At 45.4% G+C, this 27,886-nt stretch overlaps 1 protein-coding gene across 1 annotated transcript in view; it reads left to right on the top strand.

Annotated features, from left to right (window-relative positions):
• Positions 1 to 27,411, top strand: part of LOC106573321 (ammonium transporter Rh type C 1) — a 28,368-nt gene extending 957 nt beyond the window's left edge. The window contains exons 2-11 of the mRNA XM_014148275.3: positions 7,682 to 7,874; positions 22,407 to 22,557; positions 22,772 to 22,919; positions 23,012 to 23,178; positions 23,344 to 23,481; positions 23,663 to 23,799; positions 23,942 to 24,066; positions 24,944 to 25,017; positions 25,405 to 25,472; positions 26,373 to 27,411. Coding sequence (XP_014003750.2) covers positions 7,682 to 7,874; positions 22,407 to 22,557; positions 22,772 to 22,919; positions 23,012 to 23,178; positions 23,344 to 23,481; positions 23,663 to 23,799; positions 23,942 to 24,066; positions 24,944 to 25,017; positions 25,405 to 25,472; positions 26,373 to 26,412 — 1,241 coding nt within the window. The 3' untranslated portion in view covers positions 26,413 to 27,411. The remainder of the gene's footprint in view (positions 1 to 7,681; positions 7,875 to 22,406; positions 22,558 to 22,771; positions 22,920 to 23,011; positions 23,179 to 23,343; positions 23,482 to 23,662; positions 23,800 to 23,941; positions 24,067 to 24,943; positions 25,018 to 25,404; positions 25,473 to 26,372) is intronic.
• Positions 27,412 to 27,886: the final 475 nt, after the last annotated feature.

Here is a 27,886-nt window from a genome sequence, read left to right as displayed (position 1 = left end):
TCTGTGTTTGTGGGTGTGTTATGGTTCTCATGGCTACTAGCAGGGGTTAAATATGTCAGGACAGAGGGAAAGGCTGGGGGGGTATGATGGGTAATCCCGCGGGATTTGGAAATTATAAATAGGGATTACTGTCTCATCTTCTCTCTCTTTCTGTTCGGGGCCTTGATCTGTTCCTATGGGAGTAAACATTAATTAGACTTGGTATAGTTGTGTACATTTGGCATTTAGCGGCGTGGGCTGTGGCCTGAACAATAGCCCAGTTTAGGAATAAACCTGTGTTCTGACCTGCACACCTAGAGTCCGTCTCTTTTTCCTTTATGACCCAGCCGGGTCATTACATTGGTGTCAGAAGTGCTTTCGAACTACGGGACCAAGACTAGGCGAGTTAGCTGTTTAGTATAGGCTGGGTTAGCTTTAGCGTGACTCGCATCTACGGTCATGATGCTTGGGGCGAGGTGGAAAATTAAGGAAGAGTCGGACAATGTGTCCGTTGTGGGCTCGGGGGTACCCGGTCGGGAGGGTCGGGTGGCGACTGCCGTGGAAGAACTGGAGGGCCACATGGCGGGAGTTAAATTGTCAGTCAGCAAGATGGCAGAACTGGCGGGTTTTCCTTCACGCCGCTCGAGAGCAGACGTCACGGCGACGGGGATATCGACGTCACCAGGTGCGGAAATGGCGGGGCCTGCTTATGTAAACAGAGATGGCAGCGGCCTATTGCCATTAGCCATGGTAGCAGCTAAACTGCCAAAGTTCAATGGACAAGGTAAATGGGAAGTTTTTTTCACTCAATTCGAGTTGTTGGCTAGAGCCGGGAGGTGGTCTGACGAGACGAAAGCGTTACAGCTTGCCCTGAGCCTGACAGAGGAGGCGTCGGAATGCCTGTTAACGCTAGCCCCGGACGAGAGGGGCGACTACGGTGCGCTAGTGGAGGCATTGGGGGGTCGTTTCGGCAGCGACGCGCAGCCCAACATGCTGCGGATTGAACTGAGTAACAAAAAGAGACTTCAGGGGGAATCATTAAAGGCGTTGGCAAGTGGTATTCTGAGCCTGACCAGGCGGGCTTATGCAACTATGCCGATTGGGGTGCAAGACGAGCTGGCACGGGACAGTTTTATTAGAGCGCTCTCTTCCACCGAACTGGGTAAGCATGTTCAGATGGCGGACCCACCATCTCTGCGGGCTGCAGTGGAGATAGCTAGGAAGAGGGAGCTGATCTGGGGTGAGGGAGTGGGAGTGGAAGTCGCCAGTCAACCAGAGGTGAGAGCAGTGGTGGCTGGGGTGCCAGGGGTCACGAAACCAGAGTGGGTCGACGAGTTGGGCGGGCTAGTCAAGACTGCTTCGCTTGTCATGGAGAGGGGCTCCAGGCAGCGTCGCAGTGTCAGCTCAACTCCTATTGTCTGCTGGGGTTGTGGCCAGCCTGGCCACATTCAGCGGGAGTGTGGCAGATTCCTCCGTCACCAGGGAAACGACGGCGGGTTCTCGCGCAGGGGGCAGCGCGGACCCACCCCCCCGCCCCCAAACCCACTGTAAGCAAAAGAGGTACCCAGCAGCGCAGACAAGAGGGTGGGGACCTGCTCCCCCAGGGTGTAGCTGCCGCCGTGTTTCCTAGTCCGGTAGTTGTGGTGGGACGTACCACCGTTGGGGACTTCTGCAATGTCATCGTCAAGGTAGAGGGGGTGGAATGTTTGGCCCTGGTCGACACGGGCTCTACAGTAACCCTGGTGAGACCAGACATACTACCTGTTGGGGTGCGGGTGGAGCCGACCCTTGTCCAGCTACGGACTGTCACGGGGGAGCTAGCCCCCATGTTAGGGAAGTGTCAGCTATCTGTGACTGTGGGGGGGAGAACTGTGGGGTGTCTGGCGTGGGTAGCAGCGGTGCAGGACCCCTGTATACTGGGAATGGACTTTTTGAAAAACTGTGGGGCTCAGTTGGACTTAGCGTCGGGCACTTTGAGGCTGTCGGGGGGGCCCACAGTGGGAATGTCGCCTTCGGGAGAGCCAGCTGGGGGCAGGGCTGTCCCTCCGTCTTCCTCCAAGCTTGCAGAAACTCCACCGGTCATCCCGGCTGCTCCCTTGGTCGTTGTGCCATTCCAGCAGCTGTCTCCGGCGGCGACGGCCTTCACTCCCCATCATGGTGCAAGCACAGGCAGCTCAGTAGCCCAAAACACACTGGCTCCTTCACCCCATCAGCCCGACGGGGGGAAGGAGGAAGCTATCGACGCCGTCGAGGCTGTGTGGCTGAAGAACTGTCAGGGTCTGGATGACAGACAACAGAGACAGTTAAAGCAGCTGCTGTTGGACTTTAAAGATAGCTTCGCTTGGGGGGAAGATGAGGTAGGACAAACGCACCTAGTTCAGCACGAAATAGACACTGGGGACGCCCGACCCATTAAAATTCGGCCCCGTCGTATTCCCCTTGCCAGGAGGGAAGCAGCAGACACAGCTATTGTTGACATGTTGCGGGCTGATTTCATTGAGCCATCAGATAGCCCATGGTCCGCGCCGGTCGTCATGGTGCCTAAGAAAGGGGGTAAACTTAGGTTTTGTGTTGACTACAGGGGCCTAAATTCTGTCACCACTAAAGACTCTTATCCCCTACCGAGGATTGATGAGTCGCTAGACCACGTGAGAGGGTCCTCGTGGTTCTCCTCCCTTGATCTGCGCAGTGGCTACTGGCAGGTGCCCCTCTCGCCAGGGGCACGTGAAAAAACGGCCTTCTCCACAGATAGGGGCCATTGGCAGTTCAAGGTGCTGTGCTTCGGGCTCTGTAATGCTCCTGCCACCTTTGAGAGGCTCATGGACAGAGTGCTGGCGGGGGTTCCGAGAGACGAGTGTGTTGTGTACCTAGACGACATATTGGTGCACGGCACATCGTTTGAGGGGGCACTGGGGGCACTTAGGCGAGTGTTAGAGAGGATCTCGGGGGCGGGGCTAAAATTACATCCGGGAAAGTGCCATTTCATGCAAAGGGAGGTGGCGTTCCTGGGGCATCAGCTGGGTGGTGAGGGCATCAGCACGATGCCAGACAAAGTAGAGGCTGTGAGGGGGTGGCCAGTTCCAGGGGGGAAAAAAGAGGTTAAGAGCTTCCTGGGGCTGGCATCCTACTATCGTAGGTTTGTGAAGGGGTTTGCGGGGGTAGCGGCTCCGTTGAACCACCTTCTCAAGGAGGACACTGTTTTTCAGTGGACCGAAGAGCACCAGCGGGTGTTTGAGGCTCTCAAACGTGCCCTGATGGAGGCCCCTGTCCTGGCCTCACCAGACCCGAACCGTCCGTTCATCCTGGACACCGACGCAAGCAATGAGGGTTTGGGGGCTGTGCTGGCTCAGCGTGGTCCTGATGGGGAACACGTAGTAGCTTATTACAGCAGGACTTTTGATAAGGCTGAAAAACGCTACTGCGTGACAAGGAGAGAGCTTCTGGCTGTCGTGGCAGCAGTACGCCATTTCAAGTACTACCTGGGGGGCCTGCCGTTTGTGGTCCGGACGGATCACTCCGCCCTGCAGTGGCTTCTCTCCTTCAAGGAGCCAGAGGGTCAGATTGCCCGCTGGCTGGAGGAGCTGCAACCCTACGACTTCCAGGTGGAACACAGAGCCGGCCTTCGCCACAGCAATGCAGACGCCTTGTCCCGCCGCCCGTGTGCTGAGGATGGCTGTGGGTACTGCGCCAAACGGGTGGAGCGAGAGAGAGAACTGTGCAGGGAGGAGGGAGTCACCGCCACGGTGAGTCAGCTGAGTGTGACAGAGTGCCGGGAGCTTGAGGCTGTGGACGTTGGGGAGTGGAGGCGTCGCCAGGAGGAAGACGCAGAGCTGCGTCCTGTGCTGCGGTGGGTGGAAGAGAGAAGACGACCGCCGTGGGGGGAAGTAGCCCCTCTATCACCAGTCACCAAGGGACTGTGGGCTAAATTCACAGTCCTTAGAGTGGCTGAGTGAGTGCTCCAGAGGGGGTGGAAAAAGCCAGCGACTGGAGAAATTACGTGGCAGGTAGTGGTGCCCAAAAGGCTGCAGGGGAGCGTGTTACAGCAGCTTCATGGGGGAGTTGGCGCAGGGCATTTTGGGGTCTCCAAAATGTTAAAGCGCATGCGTAAAGGCTTCTATTGGGCCAGGCACAGGAGGGATGTTGAGGACTTTTGTAGGCAGTGCGACGAGTGTGCTGCTAAAAAAGGACCTCCAGGTCAGTCACACGCCCTCCTACAACAATTCCCAGTAGGGGAGCCCATGGAGAGACTGGGGGTAGACATAGTGGGGCCGTTTCCAACCACAGACAGAGGTAACAGGTGGATTCTAACCGCTATGGACTACTTCACCAAGTGGCCGGAGGCTTACGCTCTCCCAGACCAGGAGGCAGAGACAGTAGCTAATGCGTTGGTGGGGGGAATAATCAGTCGGTTTGGGGTGCCACAGTCTATTCACAGCGACCAGGGGAGAAACTTCGAGTCACGGTTGTTCTCAGAGTTGTGTAGACGGTTAGGCGCGGAGAAGACGCGCACTACTCCGCTTCACCCCCAGAGTGATGGGCTGGTGGAAAGATTTAACAGAACGTTAGCACAGCAGCTGGCCATCGTTACCTCAAAACACCAGAGAGATTGGGACACCCACTTACCGTTTATTCTTATGGCATGTAGGTCGGCTGTTCAAGAATCGACTGCGTGCTCCCCAGCGCTACTAATGTTAGGTCGTGAGTTGCGCACCCCAGCCGAACTGACGTTTGGCCACCCTCCTGATAATGACGACGGGGTTTTGCCTGGCCCGAACTATGTGTGTCGTCTGCAGAACCGGTTAGAAGCGGCTCACACCTTCGCAAGAGAGCAACTCGAGAACGCAGGGGTGCGCCAAAAGCGCCACTACGACTCGCGCGCTAGGGGGAGGCACTTTGGAGCGGGAGAATGTGTGTGGCTTCACAACCCCACGCGCAAGAAGGGGCGGTGCCCAAAGCTGGACAGTGCATGGGTGGGGCCGTGTCTGGTGATAGAGAGAGTGGGGGAGGTGACGTACCGGGTGGAGGTCCCCTCACGGAGCAGGAAGGTGGTGGTCCACCGGGACCGATTGGCACCCTACAGAGGGAGGAAAACGGTAGGAAATGGGAGTGAGGTCTCTGATGTGAGCCCACGGGAACAGTCTAACGAGGAGACTCTAGCGCAACCTGAGCCTGGGATGGGGGCTGCTTCTTCGGAGGGCGCTGGAAATGACATTGGGGGAGATGAGTGTTCTGGGGGTTCACCGGTGAGAGCCACGGGGAGGCCCAAGAGACTGATGCGACCTCCGGGTCGTTTTAAGGATTTTGTTGTGTAACCCTAGGGGCTAGGGTTTAGAAAGGGGGGGGTTATGTAACGACCCGGTAATGTGTTCTGTGTTTGTGGGTGTGTTATGGTTCTCATGGCTACTAGCAGGGGTTAAATATGTCAGGACAGAGGGAAAGGCTGGGGGGGTATGATGGGTAATCCCGCGGGATTTGGAAATTATAAATAGGGATTACTGTCTCATCTTCTCTCTCTTTCTGTTCGGGGCCTTGATCTGTTCCTATGGGAGTAAACATTAATTAGACTTGGTATAGTTGTGTACATTCGGCATTTAGCGGCGTGGGCTGTGGCCTGAACAATAGCCCAGTTTAGGAATAAACCTGTGTTCTGACCTGCACACCTAGAGTCCGTCTCTTTTTCCTTTATGACCCAGCCGGGTCATTACAATATGTTATAGTAAAGGCATAGGCGGCACGTGAGTTTCAAGTTTGGGGAAGTTCCCAATTTATCCTACCGTCTGCATGCCAGTTATGCTTTTCATATGTACATTTTTGTGGAACAGTTTCATTTCAATAATACGTTTTTCGTTTCTCAAAATCATTGCCATGTGGTTAATTATAAAAATCGGAATTAAACCGATAAAATCTCAAAGTTGAATCTAACGCAAGCGCACCAGCCTCCGGGCGGCAGGTAGCCTAGAGGTTAGATTGTTGGACCAGTAACCGAAAGGTTGCTGGATCGAATCCCTGAGCTGACAAGGTAAAAATCTTTCATTCACTGCCTGAACCAGAAAGGCAGTTAACCCAGTATTCCCCGGTTGCCGAAGACATGGATGTCGATTAAGGCAGCCCCCTGCACCTCTTTGAGTAGTTGGGTTAAATGCGGAAGACACATTTCAGTAAAGGACTTCAGTTGTACAATCCCCCTGACTGTCTGGACATGGTCCAGCAACTGTGTGAATGGAGGTCCATTTACAGTTTCGTTTTGGTTTTAGTCACTTGAAAGTATATTGAGTTATCCCCCAGTAAAATACTACTTGAGTAAAAGGCTAAAAGTATCTGGTTTTAAATGTACTTAAGTACAGTGGTGGAAAAAGTACTCAATTGACATACTTGAGTAAAAGTTAAAGTAAACGCTATACATCAAATTCCTTATATGTAGCAAACCAGATGTCACAATTTCCTTCAAAAAAAAATATAAAACATGTTTTTATGGACAGAGTCTGTGTTCTTTTGCCCATCTTAATCTTTTATTTTTATTGGCCAGTCTGAGATATGGCTTTTTCTTTGCAACTCTGCCTAGAAGGCCAGCATCCCGGAGTCGCCTCTTCACTGTTGACGTTGAGACTGGTGTTTTGCCGGTACTATTTAATGAAGCTGCCAGCTGAGGACTTGTAAGGCATCTGTTTCTCAAACTAGACACTCTAATGTACTTGTCCTCTTGCTCAGTTGTGCACCAGGGCCTCCCACTCCTCTTTCTATTCTTGTTAGAGCCAGTTTGTGCTGTTCTGTGGAGGGAGTAGTACACAGAGTTGTAGCAGATCTTCAGTTTCTTGGCAATTTCTCATATGGAATAGCCTTCATTTCTCAAAACAAGAATAGACTGACGAGTTTCAGAAGAAAGTTCTTTGTTTCTGGCCATTTTGAGCCTGTAATCAAACACACAAATGCTGATGCTCCAGATTCTCAACTAGTCTAAAGAAGGCCAGTATTATTGCTTCTTTAATCAGGACAACCGTTTTTAGTGTTATTTACCAGTATGTACCTTCAGGACCTGACAGACATTATGACTATAAGGATGTGTCTTTTAATTTTTTTACATCCAATACCCTGATCAATTAAACTTGTTTGCGGACATGAGCCATGAATGTACTGGCAGGACTATTTGTTGCCATGTAAAAAACACTTAGGGGCCCAGACAGACTGTTGTGTTGGCCCAGACTGGCGGGAGTCTCAATCCTGTAGAGGCAGAGCAGATTAACACTGATGAAAGCATTTGATCACAATCACCTGCACTACTTTAGCTACTTCAATTTCAGTGTTTGCAATGGAGATACACATGCAAAAAAGGTCCCGTCTTCTGCTCGGTATTGTGATAGAAGAGGATAACCATGTACCTACATCCATCACCACCAGATTATGGCTGTGGGTCAGATAATGGGCAGGTTGTACATATTTTTCTGAAATAGTTCCAGGCAGCGTAAATGTATTCATCAGACATTTTGTCAATATAGTTTGATTTAATCAGAGGATGGCTATGTTTGATCAAAGACACATCAGTCATTTCCAGCTCCAATTCCATTTATCGCCTTGGTTGAACTTTGATTGATATGGAACTGACCCCAACTGACCCTCTCATTTCCATGACAGTATTGATCTGCACTTCTTACTCCTTTCTACCTCTCTCCTTCACCCACCCCCCCCCCCCCTCTATCTCCCTCAGGTTTCCAGGACGTCCATGTGATGATCTTTGTGGGCTTCGGTTTCCTCATGACCTTCCTGAAGCGCTACAGCTTTAGCGCCGTGGGCTTCAACTTCCTCATCGCCGCCTTCGGCCTTCAGTGGGCGCTGCTGATGCAGGGCTGGTTCCAATCTCTGGACCCCATGGACGGAAAGATCAAGATCAGCATGGAGAGGTTAAAGTTTGACGGCTTTGGTCTAACAGTGTTAAACTAGTTTTCTTGGTCTATTGAGATCAGTGAAGACTAGTATCGGATTTGATAGGTGAAAGTGATGTGGGTTTAAAAATAGTTATATAAACCTAGTTAAAGCATCCCTTTTTTCAGTGCAGTGGTCACTTGGAAAGACAACAGTGAATATTGTATGGATTTATATCATTTTTTTAACAAACTCACTACATTCAACATCAATGTATAGAGCTCTTCTGGCTGACCATTCACTGACTATAGTATGTATAACTTTTGCATGAATGAGCCATATGTGAATGAGTCAGTCATGTAGAACTTATACCTACGTCATTGAAATCAATCTATAGAATAACATATGTTTATGGAAAAGGATCATGTGTGTGAGTGCCAGAAAGAGCCTATTTAAAAAATATATATATATATTTGACCTTTATTTATACAGGTTTTTCTCATTGAGATAACATCTCTTTTCCAAGAGAGATCTGGTCCAATAGCAGCAGGGGAACAACGTTTCAGACAAAACAACTTACATACACTAACACAACATTAAACAAAACTATAAACATACATACCGTACAACAAAAACATTTTATGTTAAAAACACGAAAGTCTTGACTAAAAACAGCTGTCCTAAAGACGGAGGAGAAGTGGTGGGACCAGTCTGTGTGTGAAAATCAATCATACAGTGTCTTCAGAAAGTTTTCACACCCATTGACTTATTCCATATTTTGTTGTGTTACAGCCTGAATTCAAAATGGATGAAATTGATTTATTTTTCTCACCAATCTACACACAATACCCCATAATGACAAAGTGAAAACATGTTTTTTTAGAAATGTTTGCAAATTTATTGAAAATGAGATGCAGAAATATCTCATTGACATAAGCATTCACACCCCTGAGTAAATACTTTATAGAAGCACTGTCGTGATGTTGTATTGATTAATGTGGTGACTGCTGTTCATCAAATGATTAACTGTTTATAATTACGTGATTAAATGAATCAGGTAATTATTAACTCAGTAACCTGGGGCACCATGGGAAAGTTTGGTTTCATTGAGTTTTTATTTCCCAAATTAAGTCAAAGAATATCAGAATATCGATTTTACAACAGTCGCTAATTATTTAATTTCCTCTACAGTCACATCCTGAACGTCTCATAATCCGGGAATCTGCACAAACCCGAGTCCAACTAAATAAGTCCGTGCCACACCAATTGAGTTGATTATTTATTTACTAACAAGCTAAAATGATAAAATAATATACACATACACTAACACACAGTCTAGGCTATTGATTAGAACTTAGTACAATGAAAAAGGTCCCAAGCGGGCCAACATAATATGACCCGTGTTACACAAAATGAGGATTTCAAAAGAGAGAGAGTGCGCGAGAGAAGAACACACTTGGGTACATTTGGAAACTATTCTTAGTTTAACCCTAACTTGCCCCAAACTGCCGCTCTTATGGGTCAGAATATAATGATGTAATTACATGTCGAAGGTCTCCGATGGGGTATCTTCTCGTGGACCGAGTTCCTCCTTCTCCTCTGATGGCGGCACCTCTGTCGTTACCGAGTGTAACTCTCTGATTGTCCACACGATGTCAGTGTCCTTTCTCTTAGTGGTCTGTTTCCTCGCCCTTGTTCTGAAAGGGGGTCTTCTTAGTACAGTCAGCCATGTAGCTCAGGGCTCCAGTGTAGGAATGAAAGCAGTAGTGGAAACAACCGGCAGCGTCAGTAAAAATCCCACTTCATTACGATCAACATCAATGTGTATTGGGATTGTCGACCCCAGATTATAGGGCAAATGTGACTGTAACAGCCTTACCGTGTTTGTAGTAGCTGAGGTCCATTGAAAGGGGCACTAGATATGAAGGGATTCTATTCTTGGCCAAGTGGTCCGTAGAAGAGCTAACTTCACAGAGGAAATCCTCCAATAACAATCGAACCAATTGGACATGGGCAAAATCATGGTTCATGACCTCTACTAGCTTTCCTACAGACAGGAGGGTTTTGTTCAGGAGAGTAGCATGTGTTTACCACCAGAATAGTGTCCTGGAGAGACTTTCCCACATGTTGCAACCTGAGTGCCTTTCATCTGTTGCTGGATAAGTGGCATCTCTTCAGTAATCTCCCTAACATTTCTCTTCAGTGTGGCTAGACTGACTGCGTTGACGGCAGTGGTACCTAGGGCAAATAGCGACCCTACGGCTGCACCTATCGAGAGTAGCGCCCCGATGAATCGTTTTTCTCGCCTGGGTTCTGCTAGTTCTGACTGGGTGACTGTGAACTTATGGGCAGTGTCTAGCTGGGCATGCTTAACTGCCTGGGTGGTTCAATCCCGGGCCAATTCAAATGCGCCGCAGCTGGAATGTGTTGGTGGTACACGTTCTCTGCATCTAGGAGGAACATACACCCTTTGTGTGTGTACTCAGCAGTTAGTTAGAAGGAGTCCTGAATCATCGCGGAGAACGATCGTGATTATGTCTGCTGGGTTGGTTTTGACCAGGGTGCAGAGTGTCAGGATCAGCCAAAGGAACTCCATCCTACAGAAACGCATAATCAGAGATATTGTTTGATTATTTCAGTTATTTGCTTTTGTAAACGAAAATGTTTTGACAACAGTTTTTCTGATTTTCCTATTTTGGACAGCACAGCGCAGGACAATATCAATAGTGACAACACATATATCTTGTAGCTGGGAAGAGAAGAAAAGATGTTAGGTGCAATGTACTGATCTCCTGGAATTGATCAGCTGAGGGTACAGTGGCTTGCGAAAGTATTCACCCCCTTAGCATTTTTCCTATTTTGTTGCCTTACAACCTGGAATTAAATTGGATTTTTTGGGGGGTTTGTATCATTTGATTTACACAACATGCCTATCACTTTGAAGATGCAAAATATTTTTTATTGTGAAACAAACAAGAAATAAAACAAATTAAACAGAAAACTTGCATAACTATTCACCCCCCCAAAGTCAATACTTTGTAGAGCCACCTTTTGCAGAAATTACAGCTGCAAGTCTCTTGGGGTATGTCTCTATAAGCTTGGCACATCTAGCCATTGGAATTTTTGCCCATTCTTCAAGGCAAAACTGCTCCAGCTCCTTCATTTTGGATGGGTTCCGCTGGTGTACAGCAATCTTTAAGTCATTCGATAGATTCTCAATTGGATTGAGGTCTGGGCTTTGACTAGGCCATTCCAAGACATTTAAATGTTTCCCCTTAAACCACTCGAGTGTTGCTCTAGCAGTATGCTTTGGGTCATTGTCCTGCTAGAAGGTGAACCTCCGTCCCAGTCTCAAATCTCTGGAAGACTGAAACAGGTTTCCCTCAAGAATTTCCCTGTATTTACAGCCATCCATCATTCCTTCAAATCTGAACAGTTTCCCAGTCCCTGCCAATGAAAAACATCCCCACAGCATGATGCTGCCACCACCATGCTTCACTGTGGGGATAGAATTCTTGGGGTGATGAGAGGTGTTGGGTTTGCGCCAGACATAGCATTTTCCTTGATGGCCAAAAAGCTCAATTTTAGTCTAATCTGACCAGAGTACCTTCTTCCATATGTTTGGGTGGTCTCCATATGCCTTTTGACGAACACCAAACGTGTTTGCTTATTTCTTTCTTTAAGCAATGGCTTTTTTCTGGACATTCTTCCGTAAAGCCCAGCTCTGTGGAGAGTACGGCTTAAAGTGGTCCTATGGACAGATACTCCACTCTCCGCTGTGGAGCTTTGCAGCTCTTTCAGGGTTATCTTTGGTCTCTTTGTTGCCTCTCTGATTAATGCCCTCCATGCCTGGTCCATGAGTTTTGATGGGCGGCCCTCTCTTGGCAGGTTTGTTGTGGTCCATATTATTTCCATTTTTTAATAATGGATTTAATGGTTCTCCATGGGATGTTCAAAGTTTCGGATATTTTTTTATAACCCAACCCTGATCTGTACTTCTCCACAACTTTGTCCCTGACCTGTTTGGATAGCTCCTTGGTCTTCATGGTGCCGCTTGCTTGGTGTTGCCCCTTGCTTAGTGGTGTTGTAGACTCTCTAGCCTTTCAGAACAGGTGTATGTATACTGAGATCATGTGACAGATCATGTTACACTTAGATTGCACACAGGTGGACTTTATTTAACTAATTATGTGACTTCTGAAGGTAATTGGTTGCACCAGATCTTATTTAGGGGCTTCATAGCAAAGGGGGTGAATACATATACAGGCACCACTTTTCCATATTTATGTTTTAGGATTTTTTTTTAACAAGTAATTTTTTTCATTTCACTTCACCAATTTGGACTATTTTGTATACGTCCATTACATGAAATCCAAATAAAAATCCATTTAAATGACAGGTTGTAATGCAACAAAATAGGAAAAATGCAAAGGGTATGAATACTTTTGCAAGGCACCGTACTTAAGAATTTTCTTAGTGCCTCCGACCTGCTAGGTTTCTGTCTATTCGGTGCTGGCTAGCACCCATTCTATTCCCATGGGGCGAGTGTACAACTTGATTTGGTTCCTGTGGACCCACTTTAACGTAGTGTTTTGTTGACCTTTGCCGGTTCTGATTTGATAAGCTACAGGTGACAGCTTCACCACAATCTCGTGTGGCCCCGTCCAGTGGGGCAGGAACTTTGTCGCTACGCCCGCGGGTTTGGTGTATATGTAGTACCACACCTTATCCTCGACCTCGAACACCCGGTGTTAGGCCTTTTTGTCGTAATAGGTCTTGGTCTTGTCACCTTCTGTAATTCTCTCCAACTTTCTTTTAAGCCTAAGCAAAGGTAGTCTGGAGGTGGTTTCGCAAGTCCGTCACATATTGATGATCTATGCCGTGTCCCGGTTGGTACAGGAGATGCAGTGGAATTGTCATCATCTCGAATGGTGTTATTCCCGTAGACCTGTTGTGTGTGGCTCTGATCGCCATCAGTACCAGTGGGAGTTTGAGGTCCCAATCTTTGTGGTTGGCTGCCACATATTTCCTCAGGATTCTGACGATTGTCTGATTGCTCCTTTCTACCCTGCCAGAGCTCCTATGGGGGTACGCGAGGTGGAGTTTAGCTTCGACTCCCAGGAGCCGCCATAGTTTGGTCATTAATGCTGCCGAAAAGTGAGTTCCTCTGTCGCTGTCCATGGTTTCTCCTGGCAGGCCGAAATGACTGAAAACGTAGTTGAGCAAAAGAATGGCCGTGGTTTCCGCTGTGTCATTGGTTGCGGGCAGGCACTCCACCCACTTGTGAATGTGCAAGTCACTGTGTGGAGATACTTGTTGGCTCTGGCCAACATGGCAACTGGGCCGACCCAGTCGATCTGGATCGAGCTCCAGGGGTAAGACACATGCTTGCGTTGCAGGGGTGCTCTGTGAAGTGGCTTATAGGGTTGAAACTGACAGAAAACTAGACAGCCCCTCACGTATTGTGCCACGTCTTGTTCCATGTGAGGCCAGTGGGCCATCTGTCTCAATGTTTCACATGTAGCCTTGACCCCCCTATGGCTTCCACATTGACTCGTTGTGGGTATGAGCTATCATTATCCCCCTCTGTGTTTTAGGAACCACCCATCTTCATGTGGCGTCGGTTTCTGAAACATAAACCAGTAGGTCAACTGTGAGTGTGAGTTTATGTTTACTTGCTTACTGCGAACGCAAGTCGTGTGAACCTGCCAAAGCCAGTTCGGACACTGGGTGATTGACAGGATCAGACAGGAAAGCCATCAAAGTCTGAGGGACTCATCTTGGTGTTGCATTGCTACCAGGTCACCATTCAGGAATGAATGAGTTAACAACACATTATGTTAGTGCGAAGACGTTTCCCGCGATGCTACATGGCTGTGCGTTACCGCAGATACCATGGCCGCCTCGGTGGTTTTGCGTCTCGGGCAATGAACACCCAAGGGGTGACGTGAATTGCACCAGATTTTGCCATGCTGTCGGTATGGTCGTTGGCAAGTTTGTTCATGACAAGGTGATTTGGAGTGTCCCTTGACTTTCTTCCAATACACCTGTATGTCGAAATTGAAGTGGTTTGCACGGAATGTCATTGTGCCATACCAATCCCACACCCGCTTGCAAGTGGTCTAGATGGCGGTAAGAACAGCCATCCACTAATGCTATCGGCATGTCAAGACACACGTTCTCTTCGAAGTAGTGATGGTTCGAAGGCAATGGCGGAGCCACGTCACGCGGGGGTGTGCAAAGTCGGTTTCTTCGTCACCACACCGCCAAAGCCCCACCCAAAGGCAGGTTTTTCCGCTTTTGCGTAGTTGACTACTACATCATGGCGCTGCAGCGTCATCAGTCGCTATTCTGCTGTTGTGTACAACACCCTCACAGATTCGTTGGCTTTTCAGAAAAGTCACAAGCTGGTGACATGTTTCTATGATCACCTTTTGTCCGCCAACATAACTGGTGAAGTGTTTGACCGCCCAGACTGTCGACAGCAGCGCCTTTTCATAGTCTGAGCACTTGTGTTCAGCAGGGTTGAGTGTTTTGTTAGAGTAAGTAACCACACGTTTGTCTTGGTCGTATTTTTGGTATAACCCAGCACTAAGGCAGTGCTCTGAGAATCTAAGGCAGTGCTCTGAGAATAATTACATTTACATTTTAGTCATTTAGCAGACGCTCTTATCCAGAGCGACTTACAGTAGTGAATGCATACATTTCATTTCATGCATTTTGTTTTTGTACTGGCCCCCCGTGGGAATCAAACCCACAACCCTGGCGTTGCACACACAATGCTGGCATTGCAAACACCATGCTCTACCAACTGAGCCACAGTCTCTGAGCCACATTCTGAGTCTTTGTTGGGGTATACCAGGCAGGGTGCCTTGCAAAGGGGGTTTTTCAATTAAGCCACAGCTTCGTCATGAGTGCCCTCCTAAACGAATGGGGTGTCTTTCTGAAAATGGGTCAAAGGCTTTGACAAGTCGCCGTAGTTTTCGATGAATTGACGGGGAGTAATTACATACTCCCAAGAAACTGCGCACCTCATGAAGGTTTGTAGGTGTTTTGATGTTGCGGACTGCTTGGATTCTGTTAGACTGTGGCAGGATGCCCTCAACACCCACCAGAAGCCCAACGTAGTTTACCTTGGTCCTGCACCATTGTCCTTTCATGATGGCAAACTTGGCCCCTGCCGACCCGAGTTGGGTAAGGACGTGGTCCATCTCGTTAAGGGGACGTGACCAAGTCTCACTTCTCATGAGAATGTCGTCCACATAGATTATCGGCCCCCTGGAGGCTGCGTCTGGCATTGTCTTGTGCAGGAAGATGTTGAACTCTGAAGGGGAATTTGCATACCTGAACGGGCAACGATTGAATGTGAAGAGCTTGTTCAAGAAAGCAAAAGCCAACTTGTGTTGGTCACGAGGGTCGACTGTCATAGTCCAGAAACCATTCACCGCGTCGACGGTGGAGAAGTACTTGGAGTTTGCCACCTTTGGCAACTCTTGGTTGAGCTGTGTCATTGGACAACGAGACAACGGAACTAGCTTGTTGAGTTGACTATAGCCAACCGTAAGATGGCGTTTACCCATTGGTTTCAGAACAGGCCAAACAGGAGCGCTCTACGTACTGTTACATTCCCTGATTATCCGTTTAGCTAATAGGGAGTTGATAATCTCTTGTACCACTGTGTATGCTGTAAGCGGAATTTTGTTTTGTCTCACAAACGTAGGAGCTGCTCCGGGTGGCGTAGGGATACGCACCACATGAATGCCTGGTACACCGCAATCCAGCGAGTCTGTCGACCAGATCGCACTGTGTTTGTTAAACAATTCTCTCAACTGATGCCGTTCAGTGTCATTGACAAGTGCATCAGCCTCCGACTACCTGTGCATGGAAACCAGGATATGGTTCAGCAACATTGTACAGGTCTTCATTGGGTGGTGACGGCATGTCAATGGTGGGATAATCATCAGTTGTTACCTCACAAGAGTGTACCTCACATGCAGGAGGAGATGTGATATCGTCCTCTGTGACGATGGAGTATATTAACAGGTTGTTGTCAGAATCGACATCCAGCCTGAATGTTGATGTGTCGTCAAGTGGCAATATGGGAGTTATTGTGATTGCTTTCGATGGGCAAGTAAACAGCGTACCTCCCTCGCCACCTAGGTCTAGGGAGGACGGAAGTGTCCCAATCACGGGAACAACAAGTTCAAAATCATGGAAGGAGTAATCAATAAATGTTCCTAGCTGAGTGTGCAGAGGAATGGAAATCTTTCCATGGGTGTAGGTTCACTTATTAGCGGGTGAATGGGTGGAAACCCATCTGAGTTGGAAGCTGCCAACACGACTTAAATCAGTTTATAAACGTCAATGAATCATCAGGACTGGGCCAGTAATGTGGAAGTTGGGCTATTAATGAACTTGCCAAAGCAGATTTAATTGATTAATCAATTTGAATGATAAATTAAACCTGTATAGGCTATTTGGGAATTAAACTTTAATATTTCTGAATGTGTTGCTGTATCTAAGCTAACGTGGAAAAGTTTAACAATGTCTCAATGATTGGAACATCAGTTTGTGTATTATCCCAATAAACAACCTGAAAACGTGGTATGGCAATTTAACTCATGTATTAAATTGAACGAGACAATGGTATCCAATCAGTTAAGATTTGTTGGACACCATACAGTGCAACCTGAATTATTTAAAAACAATTACAGATGATTCTCCACCAGAGGTCACTGATAGCACAAGCTGAAATCACACGGGATTCCTGCCCGGCGCAGGATTTTACTTTGAACAAAGGGGAAAACAAAAATGGCTGCTCCCCTTTGACAGCCCAGCATCACTTTGTTAACTTAGCACCTCGTGCAATGCTTAGCTTCACTTGTGCAGGATTTCCACTTTCAAGCACAAGGAAAGTTCCCTCCAACAAGGGAATAGGTTTACTAAGTGACGTCTCAACCCTTAAGCTCTTCGTGTTACCCAAACGCGAGAGGTAGAGAGATAATGACTTTGCATCAGGCATACGAATATATCTACTCAAATTTCCATAATGGCCGGCTCATATGTCCTCTCCTCTAGAAATTGCTTGTGACCGATTCTAATCGCTCCTGAAAGCGATAGACAGAAATAACACTACGTTGGGCCCAACTAGTATTATTCTCAGAATGCCTGCATCGGCTGGTACATATGCCCTAGCACGTAGCATTCAGTAAATCCCCCCACACGCTGACTTTCATCAGATATACAACACATGGGTGGTTCTCTTCCTACCAGTATCTGGGTGAAAAGGAAAACTACACACACGCCCCTCTCAACAATAATCCTGCCTATAGCTATTATTGGTATATATGTATCTTGCTACACAAATGATATGGAATTAACCCAAAGATGCGGCCTAGTTTTATCTTTGATTCCTCACTGCCATATACACTACCTTTCAAAAGTTTGGGGTCACTTAGAAATGTCCTTGTTTTTGAAAGAAAAGCACATTTTTTGTTCATTAAAATAACATCAAATTGATCAGAAATACAGTGTAGACATTGTTAATGTTGTAAATGACCATTGTAGCTGGAAACGGCAGATTTTTTTTTATGGAATATCTACATAGGCGTACAGAGGCCCATTATCAGCAACCATCACTCCTGTGTTCCAATGGCATGTTGTGTTAGCTAATCCAAGTTTATAATTTTAAAAGGCTAATTGATCATTTGAAAACCCTTTTGCAATTATGTTAGCACAGCTGAAAACTGTTGTGCTGATAAAGAAGTATCTGGAGTATCAAAGAACTTTCTTCTGAAACTCGTAAGTATGTTCTTATTCTGAGAAATGAAGGCTATTCCATGCGAGAAATTGCCAAGAAACTGAAGATCTGGTACAACGCTGTGTACTACTCCCTTCACAGAACAGCGCAAACTGGCTCTAACAAGAATAGAAAGAGGAGTGGGAGGCCCCGGTGCACAACTGAGCAAGAGGACAAGTACATTAGACTATCTAGTTTGAGAAACAGATGCCTAACAAGTCCTCAACTGGCAGCTTCATTAAATAGTACACGCAAAACATCAGTCTCAACGTCAACAGTGAAGAGGCGACTCCGGGATGCTGGCCTTCTAGGCAGAGTTGCAAAGAAAAATCCATATCTCAGACTGGCCAATAAAAAGAAAAGATTAAGATGGGCAAAAGAACACAGACACTGGACAGAGGAACTCTGCCTAGAAGGTCAGCATCCCGGAGTCGCCTCTTCACTGTTGACGTTGAGACTGTTGTTTGTGTGTACTATTTCATTAAGCTTCCACCACTATCCTTGAAAATATTGAGAGTGGTACTCAGTAATGTGTTGTATTGGATTTGCCACAAACATAACATGTTTTTGCAGCATTACTTTAGTGCCTTGTTGCAAACAGGATGCATGTTTTGGAATATTTGTAATTCTGTACAGGCTTCCTTCTTGTCACTTTGTCAATATGGTTAGTATTGTGGAGTAACTTCAACGTTGTTGATCCGCCCTTAGTTTTCTCCTATTAGACATTCAACTCTGTAACTGTTTTAAAGTCACCATTGGCCTCGTGGTGAAATCCTTGAGCAGTTTCCTTCCTCTCCGGCAACTGAGTTAGGAAGGACGCCTGTATATTTGTAGTGACAGGGTGTATTGATACACCATCCAAAGTATGTATAATTAATAAATTCAACTTTATTAGGGACATTCTATGTCTGCCTTTTTTATTTTTACCCATCTATGTATACGTACCCTTTTTTGCCAGGCATTGGAAAACCTTCCTTGTCTTTGTGGTTGAATCTGTGTTTGAAATTCACTGCTCGACCGAGGGACCTTACAGATAATTGTATGTATGGGGTACAGAGATGAGGTAATCATTCAAAAAATCATGTTAAACACTAAAATTGCACACAGAGTGAGTCCATGCAGCCTATTATGTGACTTGTTAAGCAAAATGTTTCTCCTGAATTAATTTAGACTTGCCATAACATAATTTTTGACTCAAGACATTTCAGGTTTTCATTTTTTATACATTTGTAAAACACAGTATTCACCTTTGACCATATGCGGTATTGTGTGTAGACCAGTGGGAAATAAAATCTATTGAATCCATTTTTAATTCAGGCTGTAACAACAAAATGTGGAAAAAGTCAAGGGCTGTGAATAATTTCTGCAGGCACTGTATGTATCACCTGTTACTGTTGATCCTCCTGACTTGTGAGATGTACAGTCTGTACACAGTAATGGCAGGGCAAACAAAACATATTAGTGCTAATCATGCATTTATGATTCTGCTGAAGTTTCTCCAATCTTGTGTAAACAGATATGATATGTGTGGGTACATGTCTGTGTGACGTGTGTGTGTAATCAAACATGTACCCCTGTGTACCCGTGTATGCCTCTGTGTCTGTGCACGTGAACAGATAAAGGTCTAAGGGTGCCTGAGCACCTGCCCTTTTGCCCTCCAATGAGAAAATTGCCCACATTTTTTATTTAACTTTTAGTCTATTTTCACTCTTGTTATTTAAATGAATTGCCCATCAAACTAGCTAATTTCTCATGATTGAATCTAGGAAAATTCCCGATCCTCTGCCCCCACTCGAGTCCACCCCGACTACACTTGTCCTACAGGCAGAAGCTACAGGTGCGAAAGGTAGTGTAGTAGGGGCTACCTTTTGAGTTGCATGTGTCATCTCACGGTTAGGAATAGGGAAGCAGAACAAAAACCAATCACAGTTAAAGACTAGTTAGATTGTTTCAACAGCATAGCTAACTAGCTGTCTAACTAACTAGCTGATTTACATAATCTACATTCGCTATGATCAACTGATAGCCCACGCCTCTTTGCCCTCTCTTTGAGCAGTAGGCTGTAAACTTGCTGGGATGAGTGTGATTTTACAGAAAATAAAGGCCTATGCTGTTGAAATTTGATTACAGGAACATTAGATAAGGAACTATGAATGTAAGAATTTTAATTTCAACTGTGGTTTCGGAAGGTAGTGTGCCCTTTTCACTGAACACGCTAATACCATAATAATTCCCACACTAATGCCGGAAGAGCAGTTTCGTATCCTAGCAGAACAAATCGTAAAGTAACATGTAAATTAAGGGCTCTATTCAATCCGCAGTGCTGAAGAGTTGAAATTTAAAGGTAATTTACAATTGAGCCTACATATAAAGCAGTTTGCGCGAATGCATTGCCTTTACATTTTTATCATGCTGTAAAGCCAAACTTCAGTGCTACAGATTGAATCGAGCCCTTAAAACCTCTTACTGCAGTGGGCTAAATCAGGGTCACACAATGTTTCTTGGTAGTCTTAAACAAATCTACTTTGAAATTGAAGTATTCACCTCACACACATGGTTATCGGCTTCAAAAAAAGAAGACACCTGCACCATGTCAGATATTCAGTTTAAATGTATTCAATTTTGAGTTTGCATCCCAATATTACACTTTATATACATCACAGAAGACTGAAATATAACAAAATTGTTTGACATAGAAACACTATTTTCGGCATAAAGAAAAAGAAAAGAGTATTAATTATGGAATTAAGAGAAATCTAACATTCCACCCATGAGACCACTCGGTAATTTGACTGCAGGAAAGGTGTACTCTGTGTTGTGAGGTGTACAGAGTTACAGTAAGCAATGTTTTGTTGTTTTGGCTTTCAGTCATTTCAAGCCCTTATGTTGAATTGGAAAAAAATATTCGATTTTTCATATTTTCATAATATTTGTACTACATACTTGAGCTTGTGTCCTCAAACGTGAGTACACCTCAGCAATTTATTAAAAAAATTTCCAGAAAGGTAAGTTCCAGACCTTTCCAAAACTATACAACATTAACATTCCCAAGAATGTGCAAAACTGTCATCAAGGCAAGGTTGGCTACTTTGAATAATCTCAAATATAAAATATTATTTGATTTGCTTTGCTTAACACTTTTTTGGTTACTACATTATTCCATGTGTTATTTCATATGTTTGCTGTCTTCACTGTTATTCTACAATGTAGAAAATAGTAAAAATAAAGATAAACTCTGGAATGAGTAGGTGTGTCCAAACTTTTGACTGGTACTGTAAGTATTCAGACCTTTTGCTATGAAACTCGAAATTGAGCTCAGGTGCATCCTGTTTCCATTGATCATCCTTGAGATGTTTCTACAACTTGTTTGGAGTCCACCTGTGGTAAATTCAATTGATTGGACAGGATTTGGAAAGGCACACACCTGTCTATATAAGGTCCCACTGTTGACAGTGCATGTCTGAGGAAAAACCAAGCCATGAGGTTGAAGGAATTGTCCGTAGAGCACCGAGACAGGATTGTGTTGAAGCACAGATCTGGGGAAGGGTACCAAGAAATTTCTGCAGCATCGAACGTCCTCAAGAACACAGTGGCCTCCATCATTCTTAAATGGAAGAAGTTTGGAACCACCAAGACTCTACCTAGAGCTGGTCGCCTGGCCAAATTAAGCAATCTGAGGAGAACGGCTTTGGTCAGGAAGGTGACCAAGAACCCTATGGTCACACTGACAGTGCCCTTAAGTTCCTCTGTAGAGATGGGAGAACCTTCCAGAAGGACAACCATCTCTGCAGCACTCCAACAATCAGGCTTTTATGGTAGAGTGGCCAGACGGAAGCCGCTCCTCAGTAAAAGGCACATGACCGCTGCTCGGATTTTGCCAAAGAAGCACCTAAAGGACAATATTCTCTGGTCAAATGAAACCTAGATTGAACTCTTGAACTCTTTAGCCTGAATGCCAAGCGTTGCGTCTGGAGGAAACCTGGCACCATCCCTACGGTGACGCATGGTGGTGCAGCATCCAGCGGTGGGGATGTTTTTCAACGGCAGGGACTGGGAGACTAGTCAGGATCGAGTGGAAAGTACAGAGAGATTGATGAAAACCTGCTCAGGACCTCAGACTGGGGCGAAGGTTCACCTTCCAACAGGACAATGACCTTAAGCACACAGCCAAGACAATGCAGGAGTGGCTTCAGGACAAGTCTCTGAATGTCCTTGAGTGTCCCAGCCAGAGCCCGGACTTGAACCAGATGGAATATCTCTGGAGAGACCTGCAAATAGCTGTGCAGCAACGCTCCCCATCCAACCTGACAGAGCTTGAGAGGATCTGCAGAGAAGAATGTGAGAAACTCCCCAAATACAGGTGTGCCAAGCTTGTAGTGTCATACCCAAGAAGTCTCAAGGCTGTAATTGCTGCCAAAGGTGCTTCAACAAAGTACTGAGTAAAGGGTCTGAATACTTATGTAAATGTGATTCAGTTTTGTATTTTTATCTATTTTCAAAAATGTCTAAACATGTTTTTGCTTTTTCATTATGGGGTATTGTGTGTAGATTGAGGGAAAAATCCATTTTAGAATAAAGTTGTAACCTATCAAAATGTCAATGGGTCTGAATACTTTCTGAATGCACTGTACCAACCTAGCCTGGTCCCAGATCTGTTTTTGCTGTATTAAAATGACCAAATGAGTTGGCAAGTCAGCAAAAACGGATATGGTACCAGGGTGACACCGACCCACTATACATTGTAATCCTGCCCTGGTTTCTTCCTTCTCAGTCTGATCAATGCAGATTTCTGTGTAGCCAGCTGCCTAATAGCGTATGGGGCGGTGCTAGGCAAGTTGAGCCCAGTCCAACTGATGGTGATGACACTGTTTGGAATCACTCTGTATGCTGTAGAAGAGTTCATCATCCTCAACCTCATACATGTAAGTATTTAGTAACTAAAGGCTTTAATATTAAGTCCTGCATAAAACCTGCATAAATGGTTCTCACAAATGGCCCACAGTGATGCTGTATCAAGGTCTGTGCTTGATTGATTTTCTGAATACATTTACCGTTACAATAGGATTTTGTGGAATAGATGTTATCCACATATATGAATAAGGTGGCTGGTTTACTGTACATCATTCTCCCTTACAGGCCAGGGATGCTGGCGGCTCCATGGTGATCCACACATTCGGGGCTTATTATGGTCTGTCCATCTCGTGGATGCTGTACCGGCCCAACCTGGACCAGAGCAAGCATCTGAATGGCTCTGTCTACCACTCAGACGTCTTTGCCATGATCGGTGAGTCGGATTCACAATAGTTGACGCTTTGCACATTTTCCATACTGGTATAGATGCAACTGTACTACCATGGCTCCACCTCTGTCCCGTAGGAACCCTGTTTCTGTGGATTTTCTGGCCTAGTTTTAACTCAGCCGTCACGGATCACGGGGATGGGCAACATCGAGCGGCCATCAACACCTACCTGGCCCTGGCCTCCACCGTCCTCACCACCGTAGCCATCTCCAGTCTCTCCCAGAAGACTGGCAAGCTGGACATGGTAATTGACCATATGGTGTGCCTTACATACATTGGCCTGGTCCCAGATCTGTTTGTGCTGTCTTGCCAACTCCTATGGTCATTGGTGTAATGGCCATACCCGTTTCCTTTTTATCATGCATCTCCACTCAAGCTATTGGCCAACTTTTCTGTTCCTGTGTTCCAGGTTCACATCCAGAACTCCACGCTGGCAGGGGGTGTTGCCGTGGGTACGGCAGCAGAGTTCATGCTAATGCCTTATGGGTCTCTGATCATAGGGTTCTGCTGTGGCATCATCTCCACCCTGGGCTACATCTATATCACGGTAATGTAGAATATGGAGTCACATCAGTTTTATTAATCAGATTTATTTGCAACTTTCCACAAAATGTGCCTATCGAATGCAGTGAAGGAGTGTAATTGCTAGTTAGACGCTAGTATAGTAGTGACTACTGACTGGGCTACTCCTATTTGATTTGTGGGCATGTATGTGTCTGTTCCCTCAGCCATTCATGGAGAAGTATCTGAAGATCCAGGACACGTGTGGCATTCACAACCTCCACGCCATGCCTGGGGTCATAGGGGGCATTGTGGGCGCCGTCACTGCTGCAGCCGCCAGTGAAGGGGTCTATGGCAAGGAGGGGTGAGTTATGTGATATCATTATGGACATCCAATGATGGCACAGAAGCTGGACAAGAATGCTGCAGCAATGAAGTCTGCTCAGTTTATCTGCTTCCAATTGTGTTTTCTTCCCCCTTAGATATAGTAATTGTTTTTTTAATAGGTTGATAAACACGTTTGACTTCACGGGGGAATGGAAAGACATGGTGCCGAGCCGGCAGGGAGGACACCAGGCAGCAGGGCTCTGTGTTGCCCTCTGCTTTGGAGTCGGAGGAGGAATCATTGTTGGTGAGTTGGACACAATTTAACCGTCTCTAGATTAGGTTGTGTGTGCGCGCTAGTCAAAACAGGTTGAGATCCCAGGCCACCACACAAACAAGGCTAATATACTGTAAGGTCAAAGTTTTTAAATTTACAAAAATCTGGTTCACACTCTCAGTCCCAGAGATGCAGTACATACTGCTGGATGTCCTCAAGATTGGCTGCCACTGCCACAACCACCACCCTCGGTCATCATCCGCTTGCGGCACCCAGTCCACAGAACAGTGCTGGCAGCACAGGGGGAGAGAGGAAACATCCATTCTGTACAGAAGTATTTGACCTCACCCACACATTTAGGGGTCTACCGTTCCTTATCTGCGTGGTAGTGAGCGTTGTCGACGCTGGTCCCCCTCCGGGTTTCAGTGGTGGCAGCAGCAGTGATGGCCATCTTCCTCCATCAGCAGGCCCAGACTGGTGCTGAAAGCTCCTTTTTCAGTTGTGTGGTAGCTCGTTAAGTCAATCAGGCCCAGGTGAGGCATACCTGGGCCAACTCCTGTCTCCAAGGGGAGTCTACAATAAATCAATTAGGAAACACAAAAGGAGGGAGAAACACAGCAAACAATATAAATCATGCAAAATTTGAATAAGGCTCACAAAGTATATTAAATAAAGCAAGGTCACTGCACACTCAAAATAAATATTACATTCATACAAAAAAGTATGGTCTCCATTTTGGGTTAAATATAAGGGAGACAACATGTGACACATGCATGAGTGTTTTCGTGAGGACAGGTTTTGAGGTAGCTGACAAGTTCATGTAGTATTGTGCGGCCTGTGGTGGCGTATTTGAAAAGTTGCTGTATGTACTCCGTGGTGGTGAGATGAGGATGGTGTTTGTCCCTAGGCTGTATCCTGAGGATGCCTATCTGGGGAGATGCTTCTGATGACAACTGCTTTGACGATGAACTCTACTGGGAGGTGAGATGCTGTACTAAACCATTAAAGTCCAAATGTATTCATAGCATGAAGAATGAAGTCATTTTCGAGTGATCTTTCTGAAGGTGATTTCTTAGAATTTTTTAAAAATGAGAATTTGAATCAAAACAATGTGTCATTGTTAAAGGGCATATTATTTTCCCCCTAAACTGTTTCAAAACTGTTTCCCTAATACTGTCACGTCCTTCATGGAATGGTTAATACCAATATTTAGCTATTAGCTTGTTTCCAGTCCGAGGAGGTTTGGTTATTAAGACTAAATGGTCTTTGGTTTGTAGAGGCTAAGGAAGGATATGGCAGTGGAAACTATTTACCTCTTCTTTTACATGCTTTTGGAAGTTCTAATCAAATGTTGATTTCTGCCCTCAGTTACCTGAGGATGAAGAGAGCATTCCACCTATCCTGGAGGCCAACAACCACATGCGGAACAGGGATGTGTAAGTAGCAGATTTGTGCAACAATAGAATTATGGAGGTTGGATTGTAAGGCTTTTGTTCATTATGCCTTATGATACAACATTAGTTCCTGTTTTTTTGGTCAGTCATGTTACTTGACCTGGATTTTAACCTTTTTTCATCAAACCGTCCCCTTTTATTTTTGTCAGATGGTCCAAAACCATCCTCAGAGAATTGCTTTCATTTACATCTAATTCTTTTTTCTGGAAAAGGCTTAAAATAAAGATAAAAATCCAGGTCATGTGACATGATTAACCAAAACACAGGGCCCTAAAATGCCTTTGTCCTCATAAAATGTGTTATGTCAAATATCCTCAAGATGGCAGCAGACCACTGTGCGATTTGAAGTGTATGCCCACTGCTAGTGCATACAATCCTTGTTTGGGCCCACACGATACTGTGAAAAAGTACCTCAAATTAGTAGACAGCATGGCACCGCCCTCTTACCTTGTTGTTTTTGAAATGCTGAATTGGAAAGTCTTCGTGCTCAACGTGGGTGTGCGCGCGCATCTGTTCTGTGTGTTGGTAGGGGTGTTCCATAGCCCTGGACGGGTGCTTTCTGAAAGTGACCTTGAAGTTATCCAGTAGCTGACAATGGTACTGCTTTTAGAATAGGGCAGTGTCTGGGGATAAAAAAAACATTTACTGTGTGTGAGAGGAGGATTTTCTCTAATTAGGTGGAATCTGTCAATTTGAGAACAATATAGAAAAAGAACAGGAACCAACTTTCTCTCAATTCCCTTTAAGCAAAGCAATGTGAAAATAGAAAGAGTGTACTGGTCAGACGGTATGAATAAACTGTCTGAAGCCTATGTGTAGTCCTGGGCTGTACCAGTTTCACGCATGGGTTGTAATCTTAACGTAACCTTTTGTCATTCACAGTACAGAATCCCATTTCTCTATGGAACAGAGTCAGAACTGACGCTAGAGCCTGATGTCATCTCCCCCTACAGAAACGGATGGTTCTATCCTACACGGACTCACGCTGGACAGAAAACACTCCGCTCCTCCTGGTCTGTTCATGGCATTTAGTCAAGCTTTACTACTTTACATGGAATCACAACGACAACTCCCTGAGAAACAGGGACAATTATCTTTGTTTAATGAAATCATTTTGGGAAATTATAGAATAACCAGACAAAAATAATGGTGGCATGTTTTTATCACCAGTCAGGCCTAAGTCGAATCCTAAGCAGGTAACCCTACATCATTAATGTTAACAGTAAGATAGGTGACTGTACACGTTATTTTCCACATTGTCATTGTGTCACCTTACCAAATAAAGACCACAGGCCAAACCTCCGGTGATGTTGGTGAGAGAAATTATTGTAATAATCAGAATTTGTGGTGATTCTGTCCTTTTTTGACAGGTATAATCAAATAAAATTGTCACATGCTTTGTAAACAACAGGTGTAGACTAACAGTGAAATGCTTACTTACGGGCCCTTCTCAACAATGCAGAAGGAGAATTGGTCAGGAACCCTAACACTGCAGCTATCCACTGCAGCGCCATCTTCAATCTTCTACTGTATGTCATGTTTTGTTTATAGCTTAGGTTGATGTTTTTTAGGTCCAGTTGGTTTTATGGTTTATCCAAATGGCACTATGGAATTTCAGCTCAAGCTTTCATCATTTAGTCATAGAACCTGATTAAATTTGCATCGCTGCATTCAAGGAGTGTAAAGTATATCTATGACTGTAGAGAAAGGGGGTACATTACCGGTGTTTAAAGTGAGATGTGAATTTGATTCAACTAAATCAAGGCAATGAAAACTGCTGTGTTTGGATGTCTTCACTTATAACCTGTTTTACATATTTAATTTATTGTTCATTCTAATCTGTACGTTATGTAGAATTGTATTAAATCTAGTTACCCATTTGTGTAACCTCGTCACGAAGTGTTTGAGACTATTGTAGCGGAGTAGGTCTACTGTAGCAGGTCTTCACAGGTCCCCCAAACCTGACTACCTGAGAGGGTCCAGGTCCAAAATTCCTGATTGTATCGTTTCTCGGGTGTATGTAGCTACCAGTAGTGGACCCAACTACAGCTCTGCATAGCCTAAAGCATATACATCTTACGCTAATAAGGTGCATTTATTGACTTCTAGATGGCCTAGCCAACATATAAAACTCTTGTTCGTTAACCAGAAGAGAAACTTGGCTGATAAACCTTGTCTCTCTGGTCCAATTGGATCCGTGTCTAGGTCCAACTTTTTGCACTTGAGAAGACCTCTGTGTAGCCTATTTTTTTGGGGGGGGTCCAAACAAGAAGTTCCCTCACAGAAAAAATTAAGTTAATCCATAATTTCATTTTGCAGGTCTTCTGCTTTGAAAGCAATGAGTATGAAATAAATTCAATCTTTCATTGTAAAGTAAGTGGATCCAGGGCTTTTTC

The sequence above is a fragment of the Salmo salar genome, chromosome 16, assembly GCF_965601325.2.
Source record: "Salmo salar chromosome 16, fSalSal1, whole genome shotgun sequence".
Lineage (NCBI taxonomy): Eukaryota > Metazoa > Chordata > Actinopteri > Salmoniformes > Salmonidae > Salmo > Salmo salar.
Note: the sequence above shows the minus strand (reverse complement) of the source record. Positions and strands in the feature narration are given on the sequence as shown.